Below are 17,698 nucleotides of genomic sequence, written 5' to 3'. Positions count from 1 at the left end.
TGAGTCGATTGAGGAGGTGTTTGATGAGTTTATTGAGGAATTCTCTCAAAGAGGGATAGCTCACAACACCATCTCGCAAATCCACAAATTCAAGCAGAAAGAAGGGGAATCTGTATAAAAAGCATCCTTACATTTGAAAAGGTATGTGAATTTTTGTCTAGTAGAAGAATTCCCAACCCAATGAAAGTTAATGCTCATTTTTATCCAAGGGCTAAGGAACCCATATCTCTAGTAGAAAGACTTTACATGAAAAAGAGCACTACATTGAATGAGTTGACAAAAGAAGCCCTCTACTTGGTAGATAATTGTGTCGTCTACAAGGAAGGAAAATACAAGGATTTAGATGATGATTCCTTGTCACATCATAGTGGATCCAAGTCACATCATAGTGGATCCAAGTCAGTACATAAATATAAATCTCCACTAAATCAAGAACAAATCATTGAAGAGGTGCTCAAGAGGATTAATCCACTTGCTAAGCCATAGGTTAAGCAGCCTAAGTGGTATGTGATAGAGTGTAAATTGAAAAACACTTGAGTGAGGAGTGTTGTACAACAAGGGGTACATAAAAGAACACCAGTATGTCCCACAAGCCCAAGTAGCACAAGATCAAGCCCACCACTGCCAAGATACACATCAAGAATTCTTCCTGGACCAGTAGGAGTTGAGAGACCACAACCAGTCTTAGGACAACAACCCCCACTACCAAGAACAAGACCTATAGTGATTGTCGTGTATGTGTAGTAATATGCTGCATAGCCCCCATTATATCCTGGCGAGTAACCGAAACATTCTCTCCCAAAAACCTTGTTGACGAGGATAACTTTGTCAGCATTTTTTGGCAGCATTGGACCACCTAAGAAGCGAGATAATATCTTGAAAGCATAGGTTGCAGTATTCCCCTCTTGGGACATTCCATTGTGGAAGATTAGGATGGATGCCTCACATAAACTAGGAAGATATTGTCCTAGAGCTGCATCCCTACCACGGAACTCTTCTTCAATGACAAAGAAAGTCGTCCTTTTCAGCAATCCATGACTGTAAACAAAAGAAGTGTTTGTGTATGTGTGTGTGTGTGTGTGTGTGTGTGTGTGTGTGTGTGAGAGAGAGAGAGAGAGATGGGGGGGGGGGGGGGGGGGGAGGGGGGGCAGGATTTTATACCATGAAACTCTCATCTTGCAAAAAAAGCTCATCCTTCCAAAGGTTGACTGATCCGGTTGACTCCTGGGCTGGTCGCTTAAACCAATCCTCCATATCCTGTTCACTAGTTGATGGCTTGAGATTATTTCGAATAGTTTGAAATGTGGCTTCATCAAGAAGGCTTTCTTTATACTTTTTTTCCTTTTCAAAGCAAAGTTTAAGGTAGTCCAGTGGATTACTGGAGATCTCCATTGCCTCATCATCACTATTGTCATCTGAAACAAATCCATTCCTCTCCTTCTGATACTTGGACATAGTGGCCAGTGCAAAGTCCTCTCGCAAACAAAAAATACTTTGTATATCATGAAGGAAAATGTATGACCTATCTCCAAATTTAAACTCTGGCACTCCTGGTAGCATTAAGGTGGCTTGCCGCTCATTGAAACCTCACACATCTAGAGGTAACTTGATATCTAGAGGCAGTCTTCTCGGAATGTTTTCTTGGCCAATGATGCACTTGGGATCTATTTTCTTCCTCTTTCTCCTATGCAATTGTAATCCTGCCATTTATTTCATACTAAGAAATATAAGTTTCTTTGAACATAAATAACAAGAATTGCACCACATGATCATATAAGTTTTGAGCAAACAATAGGTAGGTATCTCACAATTATTTCCAACTAATCATATAGACAATGACACAAGATGATTAGCATGTGTGCATCCTTTGATAGAATGCAAAATAGATTTATAGTTGTGAAGAGAAAAAGCCAATCAAGTGGATCACGGCAAAGAGAGAGAAATTAAGCTATTGACAATAGTTGAGGACCGGATTTACATGGAGCTGGCGGTCCCCCCTCCAAAAGGCTTTGTATTATAGGTTTCCCCCATCAAGGGAGACAGTTTACAATACAATACTTTGTGTTCCTTCAATAACTTGCTGGTGCAATGAAGATGTAAGCTTCAAGCACCAAGATTACACTTGAAAACACAACAGCAATTCCCTCACGGTCTCAGACCCACGACCTCGCACACCTTCGAAGATGGTGAGAGCTAGCGGGGTATGAGAGTAGATCGAGAGTAAGAAGGAGTATTCTTACGAGAAAGAAGTATGTCTCCTCACATAATCACTCTCAATAGCTTAGCATAGCTTAGTAATTAGCATGGTAGAGGAAATGAGCATGCATTGGATCTTGGCTCTTGGTTGGGTTTGCATCACAAAGCCAAGAGTTGTTGGTGTAGGCCTCCCTTCTCACAAGCTTGGAATAGATGATGAGCTTTACATTAAAGCTTAAGAAGGAGATAGTCTTCTTTACTTCACACATGAGCTTGTGTGAGTTTCTGTGTGTGTGATATAATGCCTTGCAAAAATCAGCCCCCTCTCTCTCTAAGTCGACCCTCCTTGCTATTTCCTCTTGTTGGCCCCTCATTGGCTCATGCCAAGCTTAGCCAATAGGAAATTAGAAGCATAATTGCTAGCCTTGTGACATGTGTCTCCCTTTCTCCTTTTGTGAGAGCTTTAGGTATTTAAATAATTTAATTAATCTCTCATTGGACCTCTAGGTCTTCTGGCCAATAGGAATCATGCAAGCCATTGAGCTGTTGAATGCTCATTGGACCCCTTGGGAGACTGTCCAATAGTCTTTTAGAGAGCTTAATTTCTATTGGTTCTTCTTTTAAGTGTTTTTAAATGAATCAAACTAAATTTACTCTAGCCTAATTCTCATTGGTCCACCTCTATGGCCATCCAATAAGATTTGAATGTACCTTGGGGGAAACTGGGCTAGGAACCTGAGATGTGTCCACTATGCCCTTTGTGTAAAGGGAGCTTGGAAGAGTGTGTGTGTGTAATTATCTCTCATCCCCTACAAAAATGGCTCACCCCCTCCTGGATAGGGATGTGGAAAGACTTTTGAGTCTCTCCAAAAGCATCCAAATGTCCCTAAGCTTTGACCATAGAACCTTTCATTTTGGAACCTAAGCGTTTTGGAAGTCTTAATGGGCTGAACCTTAGGGTCTTTAAATCCCATTGATGCATATTGCTCTTTTGCAGATGGTCCCTCTTTAGATCCCTATTTTTTTCCTTTGGATCCCTACTGAGACCGGTCTGCTAGCCTTACCAATATTCTATCTTTCTCTCCCCTGGTACTTTCCCATAATAAATGATCAATTTAACATGAGAAAATCATCTAGGAGAATTAGATATTAGTTATTATACCTCTCTCTTGAAATCATTGTCATCCTCGACTATGAAGTAGAGACGATAAATGCTAGTCATTAGTCCCTTTGGTAGCGGATAGAGGACCCCTATTTTACCCTACGACATTGAATGGATGACTAGTCCATTTGGTGCTTGAGAGCGTTAACTACCGCAAGCATGTCTACACATTAGTCTGTATCAACCTTCCATAGTAGAGTGACAAGCTCTACTTGGTGTTTGGGAGACGTCGTCTCCGCAAACATGATCCTAAGTATGCATACTTCTTAATATTTGTGCACAATAAAGAAAAAGAGAGTCTTGTAATACAAAAACTTTGTTTATTTAAACATTTTGATATTTGCTTGCTCTAGGGAAGCATTGTAAGCATTGACAAGGTTTAGGTTATCCTTTAGTTGTATTCCATGCATCCATCTAGCATCTTCAAAAGGATAGTTCTTAAACTTAATAAGCTACTGTCCGATAGTCTTACCGCCTCTCAATACCTTGTCTTCATGTTGGAGAATGGACTTGGGCTGCAGCACCTCTTCTTGGTCCTCGATCTCCGGTGGGTCTTCAATAGTTGGTTTTTGAGGTGGCTCTCCTTTGTAAGGTTTTAGTAGGCTCACATGGAAAGGATTGTGTATGAGCCAATGACTGGGCAACTTGAGTTGATAGGCCATCTCATTGATCAGCCTAAGAATACGAAAGGGACCATAGTACCTTTTTGCTAGTTTAGCATAGTACTTTTGGTGTCTCGTAGGATTCTTGCCCGTTGTGTGCCTTAGTTGAGCCTTAGGAAACTTAACCAAGAACCAATCATTTTGTTTAAAGGCTTGAGATCTTCTGTGCTTATTAGCAGCAGCGTTTTGTCTTTGTTGGGAGATAGAGATAGCAACCTTAATCTTTTGGATAGATTCTTGTAGGTCTCGGCTATACTCATCTGTAGAGCGAAGATCTTCCCATGTACCTTAAGTAGCAGGGGACTTTTGGATCTTCCCTCAATTACCTCGAAAGGTGCTTTTCCCGTGGAGGTATGTACAATATTATTATAGGCATACTCCACTAAGGGTAAGTACTCCTCCCATTGGGAACTTTGATCTACTTCAGTTACATAGGCTTTTAGTAGATCAAAATTGTTAGGTTAGCTATTTCACTTTGGCCATCCATTTGCGTGTGATAGGCCAAAGAGAAGTTTAGCCTTGTCCCTAAATTCTCAAAGAGACCCTTTCAAAAATTACTGGTCATTCTAGGATCTCTATCCAACACTCTGGACATTGGCAAGCCATGGTACTTGAAGAAATTTGTGATATGAAGAGGGTTGCCATTTGATGGGCTTTAATATTCTTTTTAACAGGTATAAAATGAGCTTGTTTTGCTGAACCTGTCTACTATCGTCCATATTCCCATAACCCCATGGATAGACTTAGGCAATCCAAAGATAAAATCCATGGATATGATTTCCCATGGTGAATTAGCGATTGGAAAAGTTTGAAGCAATCCAAGTTGCTTCCCTCTATCAGACTTCGTCTGTTGGCATACCACACATTTAGAAACATAATCTTGTATGTTTGCTTTCATGGCAGGCCAATAGAAATATGTTTCTATCTCTTTTAGGGTAGATTGAATCCCTCGATACCCCGCATAAGGAGGAGCATGAGATTCATACATTACTTTCTCACGTAGTGCGTTAGTAACGCATAGTCTATTGCTATAGAGAAGATAATCATCTTGTAAGGTAAATGGTTCTTCTTTCTTCCCTAGTGCAAGAGCTGAAATCACATCTCTAAAATTGGGATCAATAACGTACTTATCTATCATAGAATATAGATCATTGTAAGTTGCTATAGAAGCCACATTCACTCTCAGTCATCTTGAGAGTGCATCGGCTACTTGATTATGCTTGCCAGCAATGTGAGCAATATGAAAATGAAATTGCGAAAGAAAATTTTCCCACCTCATTTGTTTGTCGGAGAGCTTGGTCTGCATCATGAAGTACTTAAGGCTTTGGTGATCCGTCCACAGAATGAAAGGAGTCCCCAATAATTAATAGTGCTTCCATGAGTCTAAGACATGTAGAACTGCGAGGAGTTCCTTTTCATATATGCCTAGAGCTTACTCAACAGGGTCGAGCCTTCGACTTTTGTAGGCTATGGCATGCCCTTCTTGGAGCAAAAAAAACTCCAACGCAATCACCACAAGCGTCGCATTGGACCTCAAATGGTTTTGAGAGATCCGGCAGTGTAAACAGGTTGAGGGATAAGCTTTTTTTACAGATTTTTGAAAGCATTGTTCTCCTTGGCAAACCATATATACCTAACGTTTTTTGTTTTTAGGTCAGGTAATGGTCCTGAGATTTGTGAGAACTATTCTATGAAGCGTCTATAGTATGCACACATATATAAAGCTTCTTAGTTCATGTAGATTCCTTGGATTATGCCATCCTTTTATTACTTCTAGCTTTGATGGATCCATTTGGATGCCATCTTGAGAGATAAATGTGACCTAAATACTAAATCTATTGTAAGAAAAATTCACTTTTTTTTCGATTAATATAAATTTTATTATCTCATAAAACTTGAAATATTACCTGGAGGTGTTGCTTTTGTTCGTCTAGTGAATTAGAGTAGATGATTATATCATCAAAGAACACTCCAGTAAAGATTCGGCGAGGCCTAAATAGCTTCTCCATCAACCGATTAAATGTGGTTGGTGCATTGGTCAAGCCAAAAGGCATGGCGATGTATTCGTAAAGACCAAACATAGTGCAAAATGCAGTCTTTACAATGTCTTGATCAACTATCCTTATGATGGTAGACACTTTTTAGGTCAATCCTACTGAAGTAGGTCGACCCTTGTAGCTTATCAAATAGGTCTTGTACTCATTTAGTTCTCTATAGTTGACGCACATACGATATGTATCGTCTTTCTTTTGCACTAATAACTCGGGTGAACAAAATGGAGATGAGCTAGGCCTAACCATGCCCTTCCCAACTAACTAATGCATTTGCCACATAATCTCCTCTTGTTGAGCTTGGGAAACTCTATAAGGAGGTTTATTAGGCGGTGAACTTCTTGGAAGAAGTTCAATTGCATGGTCATCATTGTCTCGTTTAGGAGGTAGTTCACAAGGGATGTCGTCAATAAAAATATCTTAAAATCCCTTGAGAAAATTGGATAACAATAATTCCTTGTGATTGTTTATATTTTCTTTTTGCTAAAGCATTAGGTTCATTTTGAGAATCTTTAACAAAAATCATATACACAAAAATAGAGCTCTTTATTGACTTATTGAAAGCTTGCTTATGTATAATGGGTATGGTGTTACCCAACTCCTTAGCATCTATGTACATATCTTTTTCCCTGAACCTAAAGTAGATTTGCCTTTCAGGGCTCTTGGTTGGATTTGCGTCACAAAGCCAAGAGTTGTTGGTGTAGGTCTCCCTTCTCACAAGCTTAGAGTAGATGATGAGCTTTTCATTAAAGCTTGAGAAGGAGATAGTCTTCTTTACTTCACACATAAGCTTGTGTGAGTGTGTGTGATAATGCCTTGCAAAAATCAGCCCCCCCTCTCTCTAGGTCGACCCCCCTTGCTATTTCCTCTTGCTGGCCCCTCATTGGCTCATGCCAAGCTTAGCCAATAAGAAATTAGAAGCATAATTGCTAGCCTTGTGACATGTCTCCCTTTCCCCTTTTGTGAGAGCTTTAGGTAAATAATTTAATTAATCTCTCATTGGACCTCTTGGTCTTCTGGCCCATAGAAATCAGGCAAGCCATTGGGCTGTTGAATGCTCATTGGAGCCCCTGGGAGATTGTCCTTAGTCTTCTAGAGAGCTTAATTTCTATTGGTTCTTTTTTTAAGTGTTTTCAAATGAATTAAACTAAATTTACTCAAGCCTAATTCTCATGGGTCCACCTCTATGGCCATCCAAGAGGATTTGAATGTACCTTGGGGACAATTGGGCTAGGAACCTGACATGTGTCCACTATGCCCTTTGTGTAAAGGGAGCTTGGAAGTGTGTGTGTGTGTGTGTGTGTGTGTGTGTGTTTCTCTCTCATCCCCTACAAAAATGGCTCGCCCCCTCCTTGATAGGGAGGTGGGAAGACTTTTGAGTCTCCGCACAAGCATCCAAATGTCCCTAAGGTTTGACCATGGAACCTTTCATTTAATTTTGGAACCTAAGCTTTTTAGAAGTCTTAACGGGTTGAACCTTAGGGTCTTTGAAGCCCATTGATGCACATTGCTCTTTTGCAAATGGTCCCTCTTTAGATCCCTATTTTTCCTCCTTTGGATCCATGCTGAGACCGGTCTGCTAGCCTTACCAATATTCTAGCTTTCTCTCCCTTGGTACTTCCCCATATTAAATGATCAGTTTAACATGAGAAAATCATTTAGAAGAATTAGATATTAGTTATTATGACAGTATATTTATATTTGGACCTAAGCTTCAAATGCACCATGTTGATTGAGTGAAATTTAAAAATTTAAAGACAACATGATTATAACTCAAAATGGGTCCAATTCTAGTACAAAGGAAAATCGCTCCCACCTCTGAGTGGTTTGCTATTTAGGGTCTTAGGTGCCCCAAAACTCAAAGAGAAAGAGTTATATAATCACTACATTACCGCACTCAAACGTGCCTTATGATTTTAAAAACACTTCCAAAATATTCATCAATGTGATTTTTACTAATAAATCAACACAGATTTTTTTCATAAATGAGCCATAGCTTCCAATACATAAGCTTTCCAACTATATTAGAAACATGAAAACATCTTGAAAATTATCTATGCTATCTGTGTAGCACTTTAAAGGTCCAATTTTATGAAAATTGACCAAAAACAACACATGTTTTTTGGCTCAAGTTAGATTTAAAAATGTTATTCAAACCAAACTTTAAAGATGAAATCATTAACCACAAAAATTCCAAGTTTTTTCAAGTCATAAGCTATCTTTGTGAATGTAAATCACGTTAAAAGCTACTTGGCATCTCAATCAACAATTCTTGAAATTTGCTAGGTTAAGAGGGCACAAAAGTGTCCCATTACCAATCTAATGCTAAAAGAGAAATAAAGGAGAAGAGAACACAAAAACAATATGAAGTAGACCACTTCTTTTCCTCTTTGTATGAACACAAAAGATCTTTTAACTTTCCACCTTTATGCGTCTTTTCATTTCCTAAACTCACCCCTTACTTATGCACTTAATATGTTTTGAAAGACTTTATTTAATTTTTCAAAGATTGAAAAGACCTAATACTTAACATAGATACTTGGTTCACTGAAAAAGAAACTTGATTCTTAAGTTGGATACCTTTCAAATATTCTCTTTCGTCCCTCCCCTTTCCACATCAACACTCACCAAACTTCTCAGCTTTTGCGTTTGCACATCTCCATTTGCATATCTCCTTGGTATGCGTGACACACACACACATCTCTTTCAGGTTCGGCCTACAAGCGCCAAAGTATGCTACACACAGAGTGAGGAAGAGGCTTCACCTCCGGCCCCTTTTGACCAAAGCATCGTCTCTCTAGAAACATTGCTACGAGAGAGAGAGAGAGAGATAGAGAGAGAGAGAGAGAGAGAGAGAGAGAGAGAGAGAGAGACTAAAGGCATGGCAAGCAAAGTGGGAGCGAGATCCACGTAGCCTCCTACGTCTTCCCCTCCCCTCCTTAGTGCTCCTCGCCCTCCCACACCGCTTTCTCATACCTGTGCATTGCCCTCCTCTTCGTCGAGCACTGCCAGTGCCTCACTGCTTCTGTCCACCTACTATGCTTGCCTATACACCCCCTATTTTTGTTGGCCTACTCTTCTGCCTCCATACAAGTTGAGCAACATGTGAGACAGATGCTAGATCTAAAGCATGGGCAAACGATGCATGGCTGCATAAGAGACAAATGACAAGGAGGGTGTGAGGAGATAAGAGTATGCTGGAGGGAAGAGTGAATATCGATGGAGAGAGAGAGAGAGAGAGAGAGAGAGAGAGAGAGACGCATCACAGGCGCGCGAGGGAAAGAGAGCTATCTCCACCCTCTCTCGCATACTACATCAACAACTCGGCACACGAGAGAGAGAGAGAGAGAGAGAGAGAGAGAGAGAGAGAGAGAGAGAGAGAGATGCATCGGTAGCTTTTGTAAAAAGCCTTCGCATAGTGAATATTCGATCTTTTGGAAATATTTACCCTTTTCAGTGTAAGCATACCCACGTGGCAAGAAGCAAAAGTGTAGCTCTAGCATTAAAGAAAAAGATCATAGCTCAGTAAGCAACTTCAACAGAAGGATATAATAATTTGATAAGCCATCCTGCCAATTTTCCAAAGTACTATTTTTTGAAGTAGTAACAAAAAATATAGTAGGTAATGTATATCCTCTTTTGACTTATTTACTTACAGTTTTCGAGAATCTGTTTGTGCTTTGTTTTCACATTACTCTATCTCTATCCCTGTCGCAATCAATCGATTGCATTTACAATCAATAAATTGTTATTTTGAATGCTCGCTTGTAATTGTTGAGGTACATAATGTCTCTGCTTGCACACTACTCTCTCTCTCTCTCTCTCTCTCTCTCTCTCTCTCTCATTGTATGAAAAAAACTCAATCACTGTCAATACCAAGTTATTCTCATTCTCAGCTTGTAGTTTTTTATGTGGTCAGTTATCTCAAAAAGTCACTAGTTTCTTTTTTAAAATCGTAGATACATACTGTGGTATGTGGTCGTGCAGGTAGAGTCCGGCCAGGGCTTCACCATAACATTCGTTCACACGACGAGCGCCTAGGGCAACTACCATCAAACCTGCACCAACAGCATGACGACAAGCAGAGAGATGGAGAAGACGAGGGCGTTATGAGGCTCGATATATGCAGAATGTAGATCACCATGCCCGATTTGAGCTAATTAGCTAGGGTTGGCGCCATCGAGTGCTTCTTCGCAACAGTCAACAGCATTTCCCTTCAAATCGAGCAACTGCTGCTGCAACCCCACGATCCACCCATCACTGGCCTCATCTCCGACCTCTTCATGACCGACGCTATTTATGCAAAGTCACCGAGGATAAATTCAACCTACCCAAAATTGCTTTCTATATCTGTAGTCAGATAGCCCTAGCACAACGAGGGGCACGGCCAACCAGCCAACAATAGGTTGGAGAAAATGCCTGCCGACGAGCTTGGAGGTCTTGAGCACAACAAGAGAGCTGGCCAAAGGATCAAAGGTCTAGAACGTGCCAGCTAGGTGAGTTACACCTGCCAGCCAGTCATGCTACACCTGAAAAGGGCTTGCCACGTCAGCACACGACCCTGCAGACCTCCATTCGGCTGAGTAGCTGGAGTAGTTGTGCTCGCGCTAAGAGCTTGCTGCTACTTGCAAACTACATTCAAGGAGTGGTCTTTTGAAGAGGCCAATCATGATGCTAATACTAGCCCACTGTCCATGTAGCCTCCTCATGGCATTTCTCTACTCATGCAATCAGCTATCTCTGCCATCAGCACAATGTTTCCTAATTGTTGCACCAGTATACTACAACTCTTGGAGTTCTCTTGGTTTTCCATGCCTGCTCATCGACTCGATCATTTTCAAGTCCAACTCGGCTACCAAGGCAACACAGTGGCCAACTGGTTATCACGCCTTGATTTTCGTGAGTGTTTCCTACAACAATCTATAGTTGAAGTCCTCTATGTTCCCCATTCTCTTGGGGCGTTCCAACTCTTTGGGTTCTCTTGTTCTTTAATTGTTGTCAAGCTATTCGAAAAGATGGGAGTTGTTGCACATCAATTGTCGTGTTGTTCATGAAGTAGAGCTACAACCCTCAAGCTCAACCTTTCATCGTGTTTAGTGATAGTTTTTTCACCTTTAGCTCATTTTGAAATCTAGTATTTGTTGAATAACACTTTATCATCACACCAAGCCAATTATGGAAGGGATGAATGTTGCCAAAAACATCATGTTCATGCCGTTATGTCGTAGCCCTCATTTTGTAGCTTCTAACTTAGCCATTTTCATTGGGATAGTGACCTAAACCATTGCCTATGTTGGGATGTTCAATGTCGAGTCGTCAAGCCAAGTCCCCTAGTCACTTCCCCCACATGAGATGTTGGAGTTGATGCAATTCCTTCGATCATGCCGGGTCTCTCCTCAATCATAAAATTTGTAAAAAGATGTGCATCTTTTTCTCCTTAAGGGGGGAGGTGTGGTGTGTGGTCGTGTAGGTAGAGTCCAACCACCTAGTGTGGTCGGACATGTTACGGTTGTAACCAACTCTCTAGGAGGTGCTTGCTCCAAGCAAGGCAAGCTCATTTGGGTTCTACTCTTGTCCACACGTGAGCACACCACAATACTCTACGCTTTTTTTGAAATCGTGCACATATAGTCAGTCTTACACTTGTAAAATAAGAAAGATTTTCCATTTTGGCAATGTGCAGTTAAACTCCCTAAATGTAGCCCGTGCGTGCACTGTGGTAGACCGTAGATTGGTGATGACATTTCCTATAACATGCCATGAGTGCAAGCCTGTTGAGATCAAGAGAGAGAGGCTCATACGATGAGCAATAGAGCGCAGGAGAATTCTTAACTTGGTAGAAGAGGTGATCTCTCTCTCTTACACACACACACACACACAAACACACACACACACACACAGCAAAGGATCATCCACTTTACAATAATATCCGTAGTTAAGCCAGCAGCGATTCAAAAAGTACAACAGAGAGCTAAATTTTGACTTTTCACTGATGTTCCTTAATCTTGTCGAAGTCTGCAGCAGCGCCCCTTTCCTCTCTTCGGCTTGTGGACGAGATCAAAATGCTGAGTTGAATTGTCTTTCAATTGATGTTCCTCACTCTTGTCGAAGGCTGAAGCAACGCCTTTTCCTCTCTTGGGCTTTTGCGCGCAGGGCTTTAAGAACACTGCTGTATCGCAAGGTTCGTTCGCTGATCGGAAACAGGCAACTTGGACTGCATCATAGGTCAGTAGATGTCAGATTATGCATCTGGGGAAACGCAGATATTTTCTCTCGATATATATATTTAGGTCAAAATATGACCAGGCAATCAGATGTGCAAAACATTAAAATTTATGCAAAATGTGCAAAATGTTTATAGAAAATCTGCAAACTGTCCAATTATGTTGCAGGTGGCGGCTCAGCACTCTCATTACGTGAGCTTCTAGTCAGACAATGAAGGAAGATATCATGTATGCAATAGCACTGTCTCACTCCTTTGCCTGCACTCAAATGCAAAGATTGCCGATCATCTCAAAGCCATAAAACACGTACCATTTCTTCTGCAGATTAGGTCCATCCATGTAGCTGTCAAGCTTGCTCACCTCGCAAATATGGCCACAATCTACAAGCTGCACAAAGAGGGTATAGGATGGTAGTTTCCCAATTTTTTGTCTTGTGAACAGCTCAGGAGTGCTTGGGTCACATATCCGACACTTCGTAGGGCACGGCTCACCACACATCCCAATACATGGATGACCACATTTTAGAGCTTTGCCGCAAGGTGCGTCACATCGAGGCCTTGTGCATATAGAACTGCAAGGAAGACTACAAGAGTAGTGTTCGCACATCCAAGGACATGGCATTAAGCATGGGACACAAGGTTTCTCACAAGTATGGGCACAGCGCTCATGCACACAACGATTAAGGCATGGTTTCTTGAGGCCACAGGACTTGCATGGTGCACCACATTGCGACTTGCATCTGTGGAAACAGGGCAAGGGAATTGCACATGGGTGGTTGCAAATGCTCACGTGCTGCTCACCTTGGCACCTTGCACACGTACCACTGCAGCTATGCCCACAAGGCAGCTTATGAGAGCAAGGATAGGAGCAAGACTGCGGCAATCCTGAAGTTAGTCGATGGCATTCTATAGTAGCTTTATGGCCGCAGAGTAAGTTCGTATCAACCATCGAACAGCATTGTATTGAGGAGATATGTTCTGCTAGACTGCATACCACCACTTCAATGTGACCACATGGCAAGGTTTGGTGTACCTTTGCATTGCACCTCATATTTTTTCTGTTACTGCATTTTTCTTCTGCGACATGACCACAAGGCATCTGCATGCTGATATTCTCTACACAGCTTACAGATTCTATCGACTGATTGCAGTACAAAAGAGCAGAATGCCCACATGCAAGCTCCTTTGTACATCTTTCCATGCACGGAGATGGTGTCAATGATGAGTGTCTTGAGCAATGAACATACTGGCTATGTTGGCAAGGTAACTGAACACTAACTCTTTCTTCACAATTGGTTGTGCAAGGTTCTCCACAACCATTCTGACAGCTATGCCCACAAAGGAGCCTCCGTGGGCATGCTTTAGTGCACTTGAACATTTCTGTACCTCCCTGGAACTGGTGGCAAGGCACAAGAATTTGGTGGCCACAGAAAGACAAATCAAGGGGCACGAGTTTCTCACATGGGGGGCAACCAGTATCAGGATCGTGCTTGTAGCATGCTTGATCACAAACATGGTTGCAAACCATGTGAACTTCTTCACATTGTTTCCAGCATATACTCATTTGTTGATGGTCACCGATATAATGACAAGGTCGGGGGCAAAGATGACCACAGGAAAACAGAAATTTGCATGGTAATCTGCAGGGAGAACCACCTATGTCTGCCGCACAAGTAGCGATTCGATCAGAGACATCTGGATGATTGGGACATGATAGGGGAAGGCTGGTACCTATGTTACCAACTGAGCCAAGGTCCTCAATGATCCCCTTCCATACAGAACTCTTGGCCAGAAAAAGAGCTGCATTCCCCATGATATAAAGACCGTGACGTGCCCTTGACAGGGCGACGCAGATACGATTGGGATTTTTTGCAAAACCCACAGTGCTTTCATTGCTCCTAACTAATGACAAGATGATAATGTTAGTCTCTTCTCCTTGAAAATCATCAACAGATGTCACCCGCATTGACTCATTGTTCCCATGTTCAATGGTTACATGACCTAGCATCCGCTTGATTGTTTCCCTTTGGCCTGCATATAAGGTCAAAATGGTAACCTCTGAGCCTTTATAACCTTGAAACTGAGTAAGATACAATGCCAATGCCACCACCATTGCTGCCTCCTCCTTATTGGCTTTGGTCGTCAAACTTGCAGGGTCCTCATTGTTACTGTGATCCCAGAAAAACACGTTCTTTTGAAGCCCTCGCACACCCTCAAACAGAGTGACCGACTCGTGATCAATTAACTCTGGGTAAAATCTCTTCAAAAGCCTGGAAATGCAGGGCCTCATACGACGCTGCACATTGAGAGACTTATGCTCCACTTGCCCGGTCACCAAGCGCTCAAACATGGACACATCCAGCTTATGGTCAACTGATAGCCTGTGATTTGAAACTGAGGGTCGCAGCTGCATGTGGTCACCAATGAGAATCAAGTGTTCGGTATGGGGGGTCAAGCAAGCAACAATGTGAGCCTCAAGCACCTCAGCTGCCTCCTCTACTATCATAATGTTTGGTTTGAGCGCAACAAAGAGCTCCCACCTGCGTGCAGCAGCAGACACAGTCATACCTACTACTTTTGCATCCTGAAGGATGGCCAGGTCAACTTCATCATAGGGTAACACATTGTGATTGCAAGCTTTCTCATACTCCATTGTTAACTTCACCAGCTTTTCTGTCACCAATTTCTTTAGCAATTCCAACCAGTGTCGATGCAATCTATGACGGGAACTCTTGCCGAGCGTCCATGGGTAGGGCTCATTGAAAATTTTATCTACTGTCAAGCTATCATCCTCATAGAGGTCAAGCTTCCTTACCTCATCAGCTATTGCCTCTTCACTGTCCTTATCGTCTTTTTTCTCCAGGTCTTGCTGAGGTACACCACATTCTTCTTGATCAGAAGGGCTGGGGAGACCCTGCAACCACATTTGAATAACACCTTGACTACAACCATCCCCGATGAGGAAAAGATTGTCTACCTGCTCATCAGGAGCTATAAGCGTTAAGTGTTCCCTCTTACTGATGCACTGAAGCTCAAGCATTCTTTTGGTTTCCTTTAATTTCAATCGCAGATAACGCATCCTATGCTTAAGGTCGGGTTCTTCCTGATATCTGATGGGTCGATGAAAATGTGTCTTCCTCCTCAGATTGCTCATTAGGCAGCTCTCTAGTTTTGAGCTTTTGCATCGTCTTCCATAACGAACCAACCGCTGCTCAAACTCATATATGCCCTCCAGAAACTGGTCCAGTGCATGATTTGTATAACACACTATGAGTATGGGACGACTCATGTTCGAAACATCAGCCAATGGTCCTGGCGTCAGCCTAACATGCAACGCAACTCGGGTCCTTCTGTTGAATTTGGGTGCAGATGCCGACTGCAGATTGGACAAAAGAATTTTTGTCAGAGCAAGTCCCACAAATGTCTTGCCAGTCCCTGGCGGTCCTTGAAGCACAGCAAGTCGCTTTGTCAACCCGTGCTTGATAGCATCTTTTTGACTACTGTCCAAAGGGCTGTCAAACTCAGGCCATTCTTCCATGATGTTTATAGGTTGCCTTAGCCCAGTGAGACTGCCATTGGGGAAGACACATTCCAAGCTGTAAAAACTTCCAGCATTTCGTGATGCAAGGTAAGAGGGCGGTTTAACTGCAGAGACCAAAGATACCAAATGCTCTGCAAAAGGTAGGGCAGCCATCTCCACTCTTTGCAGATTTCGAAGTGAGTGGACATACGCCTCAAAAAAGGCCGAAGTCGACTCTGCCATTGTATACGATTTGCCATATTGCAGGGAAGTCCTATCAAGAGGGTCTCCAATGCACCTTAGCTCCACTGCAGATCTTCCTGCCGATCTTCGTGCGTCATAATTGATAACGGTGGCCCACAATAAGGCTTTGAATGAGTCATCAGAGATACAGAGTAAGGAGCCGAACTTCAGGCAATCCAATTGCTGCTCAAGTGTGCAGAAGTTCTTATTGAAGGTGAAAGTGACCTTATAAGTTGCACCCGTTTCAGTAAAACGGACATCTTCCAGTTTCACATTGCAATACACTTGCATTTGATGCTCAACATTTTGCTTCTGATGATTCGTTTGCCGCAGTCTGATGATGCCTTCCCTCATGGTTCCCCAAAAATCCTCATGCAAGAGGCAAAAATTGGTTGCTAGGTACTCAGTCACACTTGTGTAGGAGGTTTGGCCAACTTTCACTGCTGGGAGGTTTTGAGGCTTGAGGAGAAGTTCATCAATAGTGCGAGGTACTATGGGTATACTTTGAAACATCTCCACATCGAGCATAGGTCCCACCCTTATTTCCTGCAGATTCTCGGCAAGGTAGATATAGCTCAAAGTGGTGTTTTGAAGTAAACACATACATATACAGATGCTCACGCAGCCTCATTAAAAGCAGGAAGTAGTTTCAGCTCATTGGAGGTATAGATGCATTTGTGCCTTTATGATGCTCTAGAGCTGTCTGTTATCATTTAGCTCGTCTTTCTATGATTTAGCAATTGTCTATACGCAGCATGTATGTAGAAAAATGCACCGACCTCTGCGTTTGCGCCCCAGCCATGTCGACGTAGAGGTCCTTTATCCACAGTCAGCTGGTTTAGCTTGCACAAAAGAGGCTGGGATTTGCCAAGCTGCTCTACATCCTCTGCCTGCACATTAACGACCAGCCAACCAGCTTGAAGCAAAACGCGATAGGAAAATGTGTGAGTGTAGAATATAAAAAGGCACAATGTAGAACTGCTTATTAGGAGCTTATGAAGAATATAAATTTTCTAGCTATGGAAAAGTGTATGCATCTCTCTCTCTCTCTCTCTCTCTCTCTCTCTCTCTCTCTCGTTTGTACAGCATGTTTCCGCAGCTGAGTAAGATCCCTTAGCTTAAGTTCAGCTTTCTGTGCTTCTCTTTTGATGCACTACTTACTTGTGACGGAGGTGGTTCTTGGTGGTGCTGATTAGCCAGCTCCTTCGGCAGAGCAGAACCCATGTCGATGTAGGGGTCGATTAACGCAAGATTGTGTATATAGGGCGTGTGACTGACACACAGTCTCTCTCTCTCTCTCTCTCACACAAGAATGTTCAGAGTTGGACGTGCTTGGCGGCAGCTACGTTAATAAGCATCAAATGCAGCACTTTGCGTGAGGTAGTTTCTTTGAGTGGAAAACGATTCCACAATCAGCGCGGGCCGCGGGCCCGTGGCTTTTTCAAAAGCCTCGTTCAGATGGCCTATAGGCTACCTAAAGGCTTGTCCGTAACCTGAACCTTTGTCAAAGTGTCCGGCCCTGAGTCTAACAGGGCTTTGACACTGTGGGTTTCAAAACCCACACTCACCAAATAAAAGGGGCAAGAGGGAATAAAGGAGGAGAGGATGCGTTCAAGAAACTTTTGCAAATATGCAAAGCAT

The 17,698-nt window shown here is 42.4% G+C and overlaps 1 protein-coding gene across 1 annotated transcript; it reads right to left on the bottom strand.

Annotated features, from left to right (window-relative positions):
• Positions 1-11,881: 11,881 nt before the first annotated feature.
• Positions 11,882-17,428, bottom strand: LOC147442420 (uncharacterized). The gene is made up of 4 exons (XM_086528592.1): positions 17,219-17,428; positions 16,837-16,947; positions 12,606-16,603; positions 11,882-12,285 (listed from the first exon to the last, which is right to left on the bottom strand). Exons 1-4 carry the CDS (start codon positions 17,279-17,281, stop codon positions 12,168-12,170), a joined length of 4,290 nt encoding a protein of 1,429 aa, XP_086384718.1. The 5' UTR covers positions 17,282-17,428; the 3' UTR covers positions 11,882-12,167.
• Between the last annotated feature and the right edge of the window lie 270 nt (positions 17,429-17,698).

Source organism: Adiantum capillus-veneris, chromosome 14 (assembly GCF_014529385.1).
Source record: "Adiantum capillus-veneris isolate H3 chromosome 14, ASM1452938v2, whole genome shotgun sequence".
Classification (NCBI taxonomy): domain Eukaryota; kingdom Viridiplantae; phylum Streptophyta; class Polypodiopsida; order Polypodiales; family Pteridaceae; genus Adiantum; species Adiantum capillus-veneris.
The sequence above is the reverse complement of the archived record's forward strand: the minus strand, read 5'-3'. Positions and strand labels throughout refer to the sequence as shown.